The 13,936-nt window shown below is 30.8% G+C and overlaps 1 protein-coding gene across 1 annotated transcript; it reads right to left on the bottom strand.

Moving 5' to 3' along the window:
* Positions 1-5,191: 5,191 nt before the first annotated feature.
* On the bottom strand, positions 5,192-11,841 carry LOC143227890 (uncharacterized). Its single transcript, XM_076459255.1, has 2 exons — positions 11,753-11,841; positions 5,192-10,011 (listed from the first exon to the last, which is right to left on the bottom strand). Exons 1-2 carry the CDS (start codon positions 11,792-11,794, stop codon positions 9,481-9,483), a joined length of 573 nt encoding a protein of 190 aa, XP_076315370.1. The 5' UTR covers positions 11,795-11,841; the 3' UTR covers positions 5,192-9,480.
* Positions 11,842-13,936: the final 2,095 nt, after the last annotated feature.

Here is a 13,936-nt window from a genome sequence, read left to right as displayed (position 1 = left end):
GTACAATAATGTAGTTTAATAAGAATTGGATGAAAAACGAATTACTATGCGAACTAGACAGGTACCTCATACATGATGAAGCTAGTCCTAAATATCTCTCCCCAGTTAATTTATATTTTATAAATAAAAATATAAAAAATAAATAATAATAATAAATATATATATACATTAAACAGTAATAAAAATGCCACCAACAAACAGGACATTCTGCTGATAGAATAAAATAATAACTATATATGAGCCACAATACATGGACATTGCCCTGAAAAGGATCAAAATAATATTCAGTTCTACAATTACAAATACCAATCCGGCAAGACTATAAGTACGGGGAGGAAGAAGAGGTCATAGAGAGCCTGACCCTCCAAGGTATGAAATTTTCTTGCCCAAACACCGACAGAGAGACAGAGAGATATATTTTGTGTAGCAAAAAAAAAAAAAGGTAAATTTTAAAATTTAGCTAAGGAGTTAATTTTCTAGATTATTATATTCTTGATCAATGAAGAAGCTACGAAAGTGAACAACATAGATGATAATATTTTAGATGGATTATCAATTGATATCCCAAGATAATTTTCTAATATTAAAACCTAAGCTATACAAATGAACAAGTGTTTGGTGTTATAGTAGATGAAATAAATGTAACCAATTTCTGACTTTCATAATTTAAATATTTGTAAATATTTTATCACTATTGTTAGTTTTAGAAGATGGAATTCTAACAGTTACGTAAGATATAATTAACTGTTCCTAGAGTAATGTCCAGTTCTGTGAGTGTGAAGTTTATATAAGATTTATTTTATTTACTGTCATGTTTAGTGGTTGAAGGCGTCTCTTCAGTGCTGATGCTAAACGAGATAATTTGGTGATTTGTCTAAAGGTGCTATGATGTCTACCTCAGCAATTACTGTCAGATGAAGATTAATCAGTATATATATATATTATAAAAACTAAAATACGATGATTAGAAAAGATAGATATTCGTAAGTTAATATAGTTTTGAAAATGAACAAAGAAAAAAATCATGCTCAATTCTTACAAGAAATTAAAAGTGAAACAAAATGTTAATAAGAGTTCCATTTTATATATGTACTCAAAATATATCGCTGAATAACAACTACCCACTGAGACAACCTTAACTACTGTATTCGATAAACCTTTCTGTTTTAGTGATCCAAAAGAAGACGTGCTGATGATATTAGTGGTCGCTTCTTGTTGGAATTATTTTACTGATATTTTTATTTGAAGTTACTTCATTGTTACATCTTGGCCAAGCATTCTTTGATCTTCTGTTGTTTTGTTTTGTTTTTCGTCTAATCTAACAATTCTTTGAAATTCATCCTACTACAATAATTTAAAAACTTCAAATGTCAACAGTTAAAGAAAAAGGTCATCTAAGATTTAGGATGAAACCAAACAATCAGAAAAGCAAAAAATGTTCTAGAAAACTTAAATGTCAGTATAGAGTAATTATACACTGCCTGTGGTCTGTGTGAAAGATGGCGGTTTTCTTTCCTTTGTTTATAGTAGTATCTTGAAAAACTGTACAAAATAGTGTGCTTGGTTTTCTTATAGCAAAGCCACATTGGCTATCTGCTGAACCCACCGAGGGGAATCGAACCCTGATTTTAGCGTTGTAAATTGTAGACATACCGCTGTACTAACGGGGGGCTGTACAAACGAGAAAGGATGCAAACACTATAACAGCAACAAATATACTTTTGCTTCTAAAAATAAAAAAAGTTGGTTGACAAACAGATGAGATGATATTTAGTTAAAAACTGCAAACAAAAATAAATATAAAATACAACAGTAAGCCTAAAATAGCTTAAGTGTGCCACTAAGTTACATTTTTCGTTAACTGCAACTTTAACTTTCAGAAGAGTAAAATAACAAAAAGAAATTTGATATTACATAAGTTGGTACCCCTAGTAGTACGAAACAAAACATGTGAGCGCGATTTCATAAAGTTGTCTTTCGGGGTCAATAAAAACGTTGAACTTTTTAGTTTTCTAATTAAAGATTTGTCTTTATAAATATTATGTTTCATTCTAATAATTTCAAATCTGTGAACAATTGTGTATCATTGTTATAGTTGTTTACTGTATTATTGTTTTTAACGTGTGGCTCAAAACACGTACTAATTAACGCCCCCCCCTATTTTTATAAAGCTTCCTATAATCCACTTTTATTATCACACTTTTCATTGAAAAAAAGAAAGAAAACAAACACATTTATTAGCGTTAAAATCAACAAATCACAAGTGAAAAACTGATAAAATAATATAATTAGCGGCCCACCCCATTCAGTTTACAACGCCTCCGGAAACAATAATTAGCAGCAATACAGAACATAGTTTATCATTCTTGTAAATATTTCAATTAATTACACATTCCGTGTAGAAATCCATCTGCTAGCCTTAAACACAGAATATATTTATCTGTGTACACGGAACAACAATAATTTGATTAATAAATAAGCACTCGTACGTTTGCTCCTTTTTAAAAAATATGTTTATTTTCAAAATATCAAAGAGTAGAGCCTCAAGTTGACAAATCGCTTTTATTTTCTGTCATATTTTATTTATTGTACTACTTTCGATACTTCACATTTGAGAAAGCTTTAAAGGTTGATTCTTTTTTTAAGAACGTATAAACTGTTAGCAACATCATTGGCCTGAAAATGCTTTATTGTATCGAACTGTTCTGGCCCAGCATGGCCAGGTGGAGGGTCGCGGGTTCGTATATCCGTCACACCAAACATGCTTGCCCTTTCAGCCGTGGAAGCCTTATAATGTCACGGTCAATCCCATTATTTGTTGGTAAAAGATTAGCTCAAGAGTTGGCGGTGAGTTGTGATGACCCTCGTATAGCTTTATGCGAAATTCAAAAACAAACAAACTGTTCAAAATGTTTATAATTTGCGTGAAGATTACCCAGTGTGTACCAAAACAGTTTTACCTAATGGTGTTATCGGTTTCAAGTTCTAAGAAATGCTAAAAAAAAGTCGATCGAATTTCAAAGACTTAACTGGTTAACATACAAACTTTCTCTAACTGTACCTTAAAAAATGTAAACTTTAACAATAACTGCCGATACGCGCAGTTGCAAATTTCACAATAGATTAAAATTGAATAATCACAATAGTTTCATAAATTCCTACAAAATTAATACAACTTTACAAAAACTCAACTTGTAATTTTAAATTGAGCTGTATACTTTGTCTTGCGTGTTCGAAGTATTATCAGAACCTTTCTATGATCAGAAAATCTATTATGAATTAACCGTCAGATCTCTTGTAATTAGCACACTTTTATATACATCTTTTTCTCCATACGATTATTTGGTTATTATTCTATTAGAGCATGCACAGTCATAGCCGCCAATGCTGGTCCCAAAAATGGCATTACCTAATGGCTGGGGTATTCGATTCATAATCTGTAGGTTCGAATCCCATCAACTAACAAGCTCGCCCTATCAGCCATGGGATCGTTAAAATCTGACGATCAATGTCAGTTTCGTTGGTAAAGAGTAGCTAACAGTTGGCGGTTGATGTTGTTGACTAGCTGTCTTTCCTCTAGTCTATCACTTCAAACTTAGAGACGGCTAGCTCAGATATTCGAGTAGCTTTACGCGAAACTCAAAAACAAATAATCCCAGAATGGTCTGAAGTTAAAAGTTGTGTTGCATTATTTATCATAAAGTTTTTTAAATAAAACATCTAAACATTCTTTGTAACGTTTAAAGCTTCGACTAACTTGGCACAATGTTTCACGATTTGGTTATGATAATATCAAACTGTAAAATCAACAAAGTTAAAAATTTTGTATTAAGTTTAATGGTACCAAAACTATTCAGTAGTTTATAAAGATCACCTGATTAGGATTTTGTAATAATTATTGTTTGACAGATTTTAAACAAAATAATATTTATTAAATATATACATATAAATTATAGTTGTACTAAGCATGTATTGTGTATATCACTATTTTTGTACCTATTTCAGAAGTGATGTAAATACGTACTTTACTAAATCGTTCTCAAAATCACTGGTGATGGTTTGATTTTTTGTTACTGTCAACTACACAAAATAAACGATAAAATAATAGAGACAAGATTCATTAAAAATGATCATCACATGTTGGTAACTGATGGCTCATTCGAAAAATCTCACTTTTTAATCTTCATGACGTTTCATAAAAAAAAAAAAAGCTTCTTTCCTCGTGCATATCGAAGGTATACAGCCCTTTTAGCAACTCTATTATGAATATCAAATTAAAATCAACAAAGCAGTTGATAACTAACCAAAGTCAGTCAAACACTTAAGAGCCTGGGAGGAGTTTTCAGAAACGTTCATTTTGTGTTCCCGTTTGTCTGACCAACAACCTAAATGAACCATAGATGTTCTAGTCACTATTTTTTAAACCAATCTGTAGATTTTTATCATTGCAATAATTAGTTAAAAAGAACATTTTTTTTAAATTTTCAAACTCAAACACGTTTCTCATATTTCAACAATTGTTCTCATCAATTGATTAACAGTACGTTTGTAGCCCAAGATGATGTTCTTTCGAAGAACTTATGAGTAACAGCAACGTGAATACGTAATATGTAAACCACGATACACCTGCTGCATCACGTGCTGATAAACCCTTTCGCCCAATACCAGGGCTCATAAAACTGGCTGTGATACGACACACACGATAACTGTCTCTGTTATTTGCTAATCGCAGAATCCCTAATAACAAATATAAACAAAAATATACTATCAGTAGTGCAACTGAACAGTTATTGCTAGGGTATTTTTTGTGCATTTTACGACTCAAATCAGTAATTTCACCATTTGTTTGTTCAATTCTTCGTATCAAGTGCTGTAGCAAGTAAAAACATCTTTGTACTCGCTATGATGCAATCAATGTGTGGACTCGACTGGCAACAAACGATTTCTAAACAAGTTAGTAATTTTAAAACAATCGACACTAAATCAAATATACATTCATAATTAAGAATTCTATGCTAGAAAATAACCTTCATGTGGTAGTATAACCAGCGCAGAATAACAACAGTATAGCGCTAAAAAACAAACTTTCTACGTTGAAAGTTGTATCCATGTTTTATACGTCAAAACCACTGCTGCAGGCTCTTCACAAAAATATTTGAATGTATAAATAAATAATGTGCTAAGAGATTAAGATAACATTTTATTATGACTGACACATGGTTATTACCGTTACTCTTATTATAAAACGGATACAAAATGAATTATTTAATGCATAATGAATTACATGCAAGTGTTAACAATAACTTCACCATAATTTTTTTGTTTTTTATCTGATGAAAATCCGTTTCTCTCTAACCAGTTTTTCCAAATTGAAATTGTCAAATTCTTATTGATTGCTTGTTCACAAAAGGAGCTATGCGATCACTACACAGAAATATTACCCATCACTCTAAACATGTGCAATTATTATACTATGATACATACTAGCAAGCATTAATTTTGAATGCCTTGATTCAATATGCTTTTAAATATTTTACTGAAAGAACAAACAAAACAGAAAAATGCGCTCAATTGACGTTTTAAACGTACTCAAAATGCGATTAAGAGCCAATAATAACGTGTATATTTTGTAACTAACGTGACGTAATAAGTAAAACAAATCGATCAGGGATGTAACTTTGTCATTACAACATACATTGTAGGAATAAGTAAACAAATAAATTTCGCTTATGTAGATACCACTTAAACAAATGTTCATTTTGTGTGTTCGTTTGCATCTTCAACCAGCCAAGTTGGTTAAGCAATTAGTAAAAAACATACTTTACTATTCATCAGCGTTAAGACGTTTTTTTTCTTAAGTTTTCAGTTATTTTTTCTCGTACTCACGTGCTGTTGATACATTCTCAACTAAAAATGCCCTAATTAAATAATTAAAGATATTTTTTTAAACTGTTAGTGTTAAATCTTTTAACACAATAAATAACTTGTCCTTAAGAGATAATTAAATGTTCACAAATAATAAGCAGATATCCATGTTGGCTTCGTGAGTTAACTTGTCCTTAAGAGATAATTAAATGTTCACAAATAATAAGCAGATATCCATGTTGGCTTCGTGAGTTAACTTGTCCTTAAGAGATAATTAAATGTTCACAAATAATAAGCAGATATCCATGTTGGCTTCGTGAGTTAACTTGTCCTAAGAGATAATTAAATGTTCACAAATAATAAGCAGATATCCATGTTGGCTTCGTGAGTTAACTTGTCCTTAAGAGATAATTAAATGTTCACAAATAATAAGCAGATATCCATGTTGGCTCGTGAGTAGACTCCAACTACAACAATCTGGAAAATGCACATATGAACTGTGCGATTAATATTTTCAAATGTATAAATAACAGGTTTTATTGAAAATATATCCACACTTTCAAAGATGAAAACATTTGCATGGAACAATCTTGAACGGACTTTTAAAGCATGTAACGGGTATAAAGGAAAAATGTGACAAAAAAAACAACAACATTTCAGTCATTATGCTGGAACTCAGTTTTCACCTTAAAGTTAAAATAAAAAATATTTGAAAATATTTTTTTACGAACACCAACTTAAGGTTAACAAGCAAAGAAATGTAACTATCGAAAAATGAACACGTGTTCGATAAACTAGCAACTTGCTTTTCTAGCAAAGTGAAACACATCTTCTGAAGAAACAATATTAAACACATTTCAACAAATAACTAAACATTCAACTACAAACGGTTGGCATTCTGTGAGAGGAGAGGGGAGATTTAAATTCATTTTTAACAATCATTTTTGTACTATTTACTTATTGATGTCCAACTAAAAATATGTCAAAAATAATTTAAGCATTGCTATGGTTATTCTGACTGGTTACATTATTACACCTTTAAAATATGCAAATATTCATGTTGTTTATGCTACTTTCACATGTCCATTTCAAAGCCATTCAAAACATACTCAACTAGACTGAAGCTGAGTAATATTCTTTACTTTGTTTTGTTTTTTTTGGGGGGAGGAGAATCTAAAATTTCTTAACATTGTATATTTCTTACTAGAAGAGCAGTTACATAACTTGAACAATATGATAAAACAATACAAAAAATATCAACTCCACTTACTGGTTAAACAGATTGGTGGCAAAATTTTTATCAAAATATTTCGCCCACAACATTTTTTTCCCCTTGTACCTCTCATTTCTCACACCCACTGAGCATGAAGAGCTGGTTAGTTTTTTTTGTTTTTGATTAATAGTAAATGGTTATTATTTTGTATAATAAAAAAGTCACAAGAAAATTAAAATTTTAGCTGTTGCTAAGAGCCACTGTAACAGATCACTTAATTAACAGTTTTACTCTACTACAGTTATAGGTAGACATACCAGATCCATAATGACTGGTTCAGCAACACAAGTGAAGGATACTGTTAACAGTGTATTCACGAGGTATAACACCAAAGGAGAAAATACCAACATGTTCTTAATAAGCAATAAAAGAGGTGACAGCTTCAATGTTATACATGAATAAAAAGTTGTGAAGTAAACAAACAGTCTTGACTAAGATTAATGATAACCGTTAACACTATAATCACACAATAGTTAGCACAATAGCAACATATTCTTAATAAGAAATAAAATAATTTCAATACAATACAGGAATAAGAGGTTAGATTCAGTTCACTAAGTTTCAGTCTTAACTGCTTTTCTACCTTCAAAAAACATATATTCAAGAAATATATCTTTGGCCTCGCATACATACACTGGTATGTTACACTCATAATTTAAAGTTGTTGAAACTTTTGGTCTTTCTTAGATATTTGTTTTATTAAGTGGCACAAGGTGATCCTTGTACAATTCTTCGATTGAAACCATAAAACCACTATTCATCACAGCTTTTCCAGTTTCTTGTCTGATAAAGTATGAAATAGCCAAACAGAATTGACTCAGACTTGCAAAGGTTATAAAGTTGAACGCACTCATCCTATAAAGTTGTCAATAAAACTACTAGTATTAAATAACTTTAGATAACTATGACTCTTTGACATCCTCAGAAAAACATTTTCAAATTATCACTTATTCTTAAGAACCTCTAAAATATTTTATAATTCAAAAAAAAATACTTAAGTTACTTTATTTTGCAACTATTTTCTCTTTAATAAACAATAACTTGAAATACTTGTGGCTGTAGAAAAATGTTAATGGTACAGAAAAATGCAATTGTAACAGGTAAACGGTATGAATCACATGCTACTACTAAACCAGAATTGAACTGTATGGGTTGAACATTCTGAGTAGAAACCAAGTTCAGTAAGGTACATCCATAGACTACTGTTTCTTAGTCATAATCTCTTTAGAAGTTTGAGAACTCCCAAAACTTACACTAATAATCTTTTGCTAAATTTCATGCATCCTTCAGAACATATCTCTCACTTTCTCTGCTACAAGTTATATTTCTGCTTGCTACCACCATACTCCTCAACAATTAACAGAGTTCAACATTTCTCTGCAATAAAGAAGGCAAAGTTATCTGAGCTCTTATTTCGCAAGTTTCATTTCAAGAGTACTAGACATAATTTATTTTGAAAATTAGTTTCTTGTTTTTTTAATCCAGTGCCACAGTTCCAACCTGTTCAACAATCCTGATGAATCTCTAAGTATACTGCTATAATTGTTTAACCTTATAAATTTACTAAAGGATATATTGAGTCACAGTCACAACTGTCAAACTAGAAAATACAACAGATTACAAATATTTTAACAGGAAAAAAATCTGGATAAGAAAGATAATACATAACAAAACCAGAAGATAAAGCAAACAGCAGGTCTTTTATGAACAAAGAACACTGGGCAATGCAGTATAAACCAAAACTTGAAAATAAAGCATACTGCAGATCTTGTAATAGAAAAGAACATTGGGCAATGCCATACATATATCAAAACCTGAAAATAAAGCAGATAACAAGTAAAAAACAAAACAAGTTAAGACAATGTTGCACAAATCAAGACCTGGATAAAGACTGCAGATCCTGTAAGAGGGAAGAGATTATTTTAATATATCTAATAGAGATCCTAACAACATCACTGACAAAAAAAAAAAATCCCTCCTCTCAGTGGTTCTAACCTGTTTTGATTATCAGTTTTGACATTTGAATAAAATGTATATCATATGGTAAACTGTACAGTTAAAAAAAATATGTACTTTAAAATTAACTGCAAAGTTTTAAAATTAGTTCACATCTGACATAAGAATTGTGGCACTGGAATATTTGTAAACAAAAAAAAAAGACTCAGATATTTATTTTACAAAACACTTGTCACATCACATGATCATGACTAAGAAACATCCATTTTTATGTTACTGAAAATGTTTCTCCAAACATTAAAGCATTAAAGTCCAAATTTTAAGCAGTACTTGAAAGAATGGAACAAGATGGCCAAGGTACAAAAGCAGTCCAGCCTGAGTGTGTTTTAATACTTTCCTTTCCACAGAACTCTCTTTCCACTGGTCCAATAGTTTAATCCTTGATCTAAAGCCAACTGTTCAGTCGTCAAAAATTCAACTTTTTTGGTTCCTGCAAATAAAAACTGGTGAAAGTGACAGAGCCTTGATGGAGACAAAATTTTATCATCCTTTGTATTGTTCACAGAAGAGGTGGAGGACGGAGTGTACAAAAGTGACTGCAGACCTTCAAAACATAACAGAAAAGGGAACAGAGCAGAGGAAACATCCCTTCTTGCATCGCTGGCCTTTGAATTAGCAAGCATCTTGTCAGATGGTACGATTTGGTTTTGTAAATCATTCAGATCCTCATTTAAGACAAATGGTTGCCAATTTAAATCAGTATGCAGAATCAACTTGTTCGTGGAATCCATAACTTTGGAATCAAATGTATGATGTGTCGAATGAGATGATGGAAGACAACATCTCTGAACTATAACAGATGCTCCAAACAAAGTGAGGACAGCTGCAGTGTAAGTGACTGTGGACACCACCACCACCTGAAAATAGAACATACAAAGCAGTTTTAAGCAGTACACTAACAAACAAGCTGGCAAATAAGTAACTTCTTAAATATAATCTCAACAGTTTGCTAATGATATCATAAAACTGTGAATTTGGGAGTTCATCATGAACTATAGTTTTTGTTATAGATATTTTCTTAATAATTTTATTTGAAGACTTTCAGTACTTTAAAGCACAATTTCAGCTTATTTAATTTTCCAATTAAACAAGTTTTAACAGTACTGCTATCCATTAACAAACAACTAGTGGTGGATTATATCAACATTTTGTCATCAATATGATCCTAAACTATACCACAAAGTACAAACATAATAGTAATACTTTCTTTAAAATCATTTACCTCCAAAAACTAACACTCAACTGTATTCAGGCATATATCTTAATCTGTTTATTCATGTAACTTTCCTAAACTGTTCTTTATACACAATGTGTGTTTGTTTAAAATGTTGAACAAATGTCAAAAGAAAGGTCAATAATAAAACCAGAAAGCAAAAGTACAATAAACTGTACATTACAGTTTAAAATAATAAATGGCTAATACCAAAAACTGCTGACAAACCTCAGGAGCATTTTACGGAAGCTAGATTAGAAGGCACAAGCTGAAAAATTTTGAAGATTACATTTCTTTGAATTATAAAATGAGTTACAATGCCTTCCTCAATTTAGAAAAACCCAACTAAAACAGATACTAAGTATGTGAATGAACAAGACTAACACACTTTTTTTATCCATATGCCCACCACTACTGAAAACTGCTTTTCTTTTTTCATTTATCTAGCCGTATAACTGTTTCATAAGTTTAACTTTGATAAACATGTTGACCATTAAGTATGACCTACAACACTGAAGTGAAATCACTAAATATAAAATAACCTTAAAGTTTTTTCACATTATAAATCACTCAAAAAGGCTTATTTAGTGAATATTACAACAGAAAACTGAATTTTAGAATCCTCTCTCCTAGGAAAAACAGTCTATAAGCTTTAATTTAAGTAAACATTTTCAAGTCAATTTATTCTGCAATAAGTGACTTCAGTTAATTATGTAAAAGATTCAGATATTAGTGTAGTGAAATATCATTAGATTGGAAAAATCATACAAAATATTTAAAGATCTGTATCTATCTACACAGAAAAGTAAGTTTTGTTTCTACAACACTAATGTAAATTATACAAAACAATGAAAATGTAAGTCATGGTTGTACTAATTTTATTATGAACCGACTGCTATCTTTATTGGCAGCTTCAACTGTAAATTGAGAAAGTTCAAAATTCTTTCAAAAATCTGAGATTGACATTTATAGCATTGCTTTTATTCTGGGCATAAAATTATCACCTATATTACAGAAATAAATGCATCTTGTTGTTGGTATAAACACCAACGGATTGTAACGATGTAGACTTCCAAACATGGCAGTGATTATCATCAAGATTCATGGTCTCAAAATGTAAAGGATAAACAGATTTTGTCCCAAAAGTGGCACAGTGTATAACACTGAGATTTACATATGGCAGATAAATGTAACAATTTCATTTTTTTGTCAGTTTTTTTTTCATATATTGCATTTCATGAATTCAAACATTCACATCTCAATTACATACAGAAATATTTTCCTCTTTGAAACATTCAGTAATTTCTTCTTTTTCAATCGATGTTGCATTAACATTTCATACACCAGTTTTTGTAAATAACTAAATCATGTGATAGGAAACCAACCTTGACAACCCTCTCTATTAACAAAGCCAACCACTGGTCCATGGCAATAGTTTTCAACAGAACTTCCACATCAGTGTAAGTCAACCATCCTCTTTCAAGATTTGTTTGAAGCAATCCTGAGAAAAGGTAAATTTGTAAACAAGTACTACTAATGTAGATATCATCTACTATGTAATTTAAAATATAAAAAAACAACTTATAAATGTGAAACAACAGGAAATATCCATAAATGTAATATTTCATGATAAAAGTGACAAAGTGTTGTTTTTTGCTTTACAAATTTATGGTCATTTCTGTAATACATTTTCATGTTTTACAATCACTTGTGTATAGATAAAAAAATTTTCACATACAGAAGTTATGTGTCAAATATTCTCCTTCCAAATTCAAATGTGTAAGCAAGCTTTAGTGAGTGCAAAATGTACACAGTAAGTGACCAGAACTAAGTGCTGTTTGAGGTACATGAAAATGCTTGAATTTGCAACTGATTTGAAAAGCATGATAATACTTCAGTCACCTTCCTTCAGCAGTACCTTCACCAAAACCAAATCTGAATGAGTATTTTTATGATAAATTTGAACATAAAAGTGACTCGTTATCCTCTTCTCACGCCTGTGAATCAACTACAGACTGTATTCTTCAATAAATGGTCTACAACACTTCCAGTTTCTTGTGAGTCTATAACCAAACTGAATAAAAGCTACTATAGAGGCAAAAGTGTGTGTGGGGTCCTAAAAAACTGGTCAGTGTAAATCTAAAATAACAACATGGTTAAGATTTTCTGGAAAACTTATATCAATCTTTCCCAGACTGAAGGGGTACATTAATATCTAAAATAACAACATGGTTAAGATTTTCTGGAAAACTTGTATCAATCTTTCCCAGACTGAAGGGGTGCATTAATATCTAAAATAACTACATGGTTAAGATTTTCTGAAAAACTTATATCAATCTTTCCCAGACTGAAGGGGTACATTAATATCTAAAATAACAACATGGTTAAGATTTTCTGGAAAACTTATATCAATCTTTCCCAGACTGAAGGGGTACATTAATATCTAAAATAACAACATGGTTAAGCTTTTCTGGAAAACTTATATCAATCTTTCCCAGACTGAAGGGGTGCATTAATATCTAAAATAACTACATGGTTAAGCTTTTCTGGAAAACTTATATCAATCTTTCCCAGACTGAAGGGGTACATTAATATCTAAAATAACAACATGGTTAAGCTTTTCTGGAAAACTTATATCAATCTTTCCCAGACTGAAGGGGTACATTAATATCTAAAATAACTACATGGTTAAGCTTTTCTGGAAAACTTGTATCAATCTTTCCCAGACTGAAGGGGTGCATTAATATCTAAAAATAACTACATGGTTAAGATTTTCTGGAAAACTTATATCAATCTTTCCCAGACTGAAGGGGTACATTAATATCTAAAATAACAACATGGTTAAGCTTTTCTGGAAAACTTATATCAATCTTTCCCAGACTGAAGGGGTACATTAATATCTAAAATAACAACATGGTTAAGATTTTCTGGAAAACTTATATCAATCTTTCCCAGACTGAAGGGGTACATTAATATCTAAAATAACAACATGGTTAAGCTTTTCTGGAAAACTTATATCAATCTTTCCCAGACTGAAGGGGTGCATTAATATCTAAAATAACTACATGGTTAAGCTTTTCTGGAAAACTTATATCAATCTTTCCCAGACTGAAGGAGTGCATTAATATCTAAAATAACTACATGGTTAAGATTTTCTGGAAAACTTATATCAATCTTTCTCAGACTGAAGGGGTGCATTAATATCACATGATACTGTTTCAAGGGACAGAAACATAAAATTCACAACTCACAGGTTTAAAATTGGTTTAATATCTCCCTCATTTTACCCCTTGTTAAAGTAGAGATATTTAACCAAATAAGCTGTAACTTAGTACAAACTTTCTAAATAAATCCTAGATTCTGCATTGATTAAGTAACTTCTATAATTTTTAGGTTAGAAATTTCCAAACTTTTGTTTGGAAGATAAGATTTTGAAATACATTTAAAACAGTTTATTATTTCATTTTTATTGACTGAAAGTTTCTTTTTTATATATATAGTCAGTTTCAACTTTTTTGATATTCACTAGCATGTTTCTTTTGGTCCTTATGTTGGCAATACGTAACTGA

Source organism: Tachypleus tridentatus, chromosome 10 (assembly GCF_004210375.1).
Source record: "Tachypleus tridentatus isolate NWPU-2018 chromosome 10, ASM421037v1, whole genome shotgun sequence".
In the NCBI taxonomy this organism is placed as follows: Eukaryota; Metazoa; Arthropoda; class Merostomata; order Xiphosura; family Limulidae; genus Tachypleus; species Tachypleus tridentatus.
The sequence above is the reverse complement of the archived record's forward strand: the minus strand, read 5'-3'. Positions and strand labels throughout refer to the sequence as shown.

Excerpts from the sequence above, each read along its gene's own strand:
- LOC143227890 (XM_076459255.1), bottom strand. The coding sequence starts at position 11,794 with ATGGACCAGTGGTTGGCTTTGTTAATAGAGAGGGTTGTCAAG. Across the intron at positions 10,012-11,752 it reads TAATAGAGAGGGTTGTCAAG|GTGGTGGTGGTGTCCACAGT; the intron begins GTTGGTTTCCTA and ends TTCTATTTTCAG.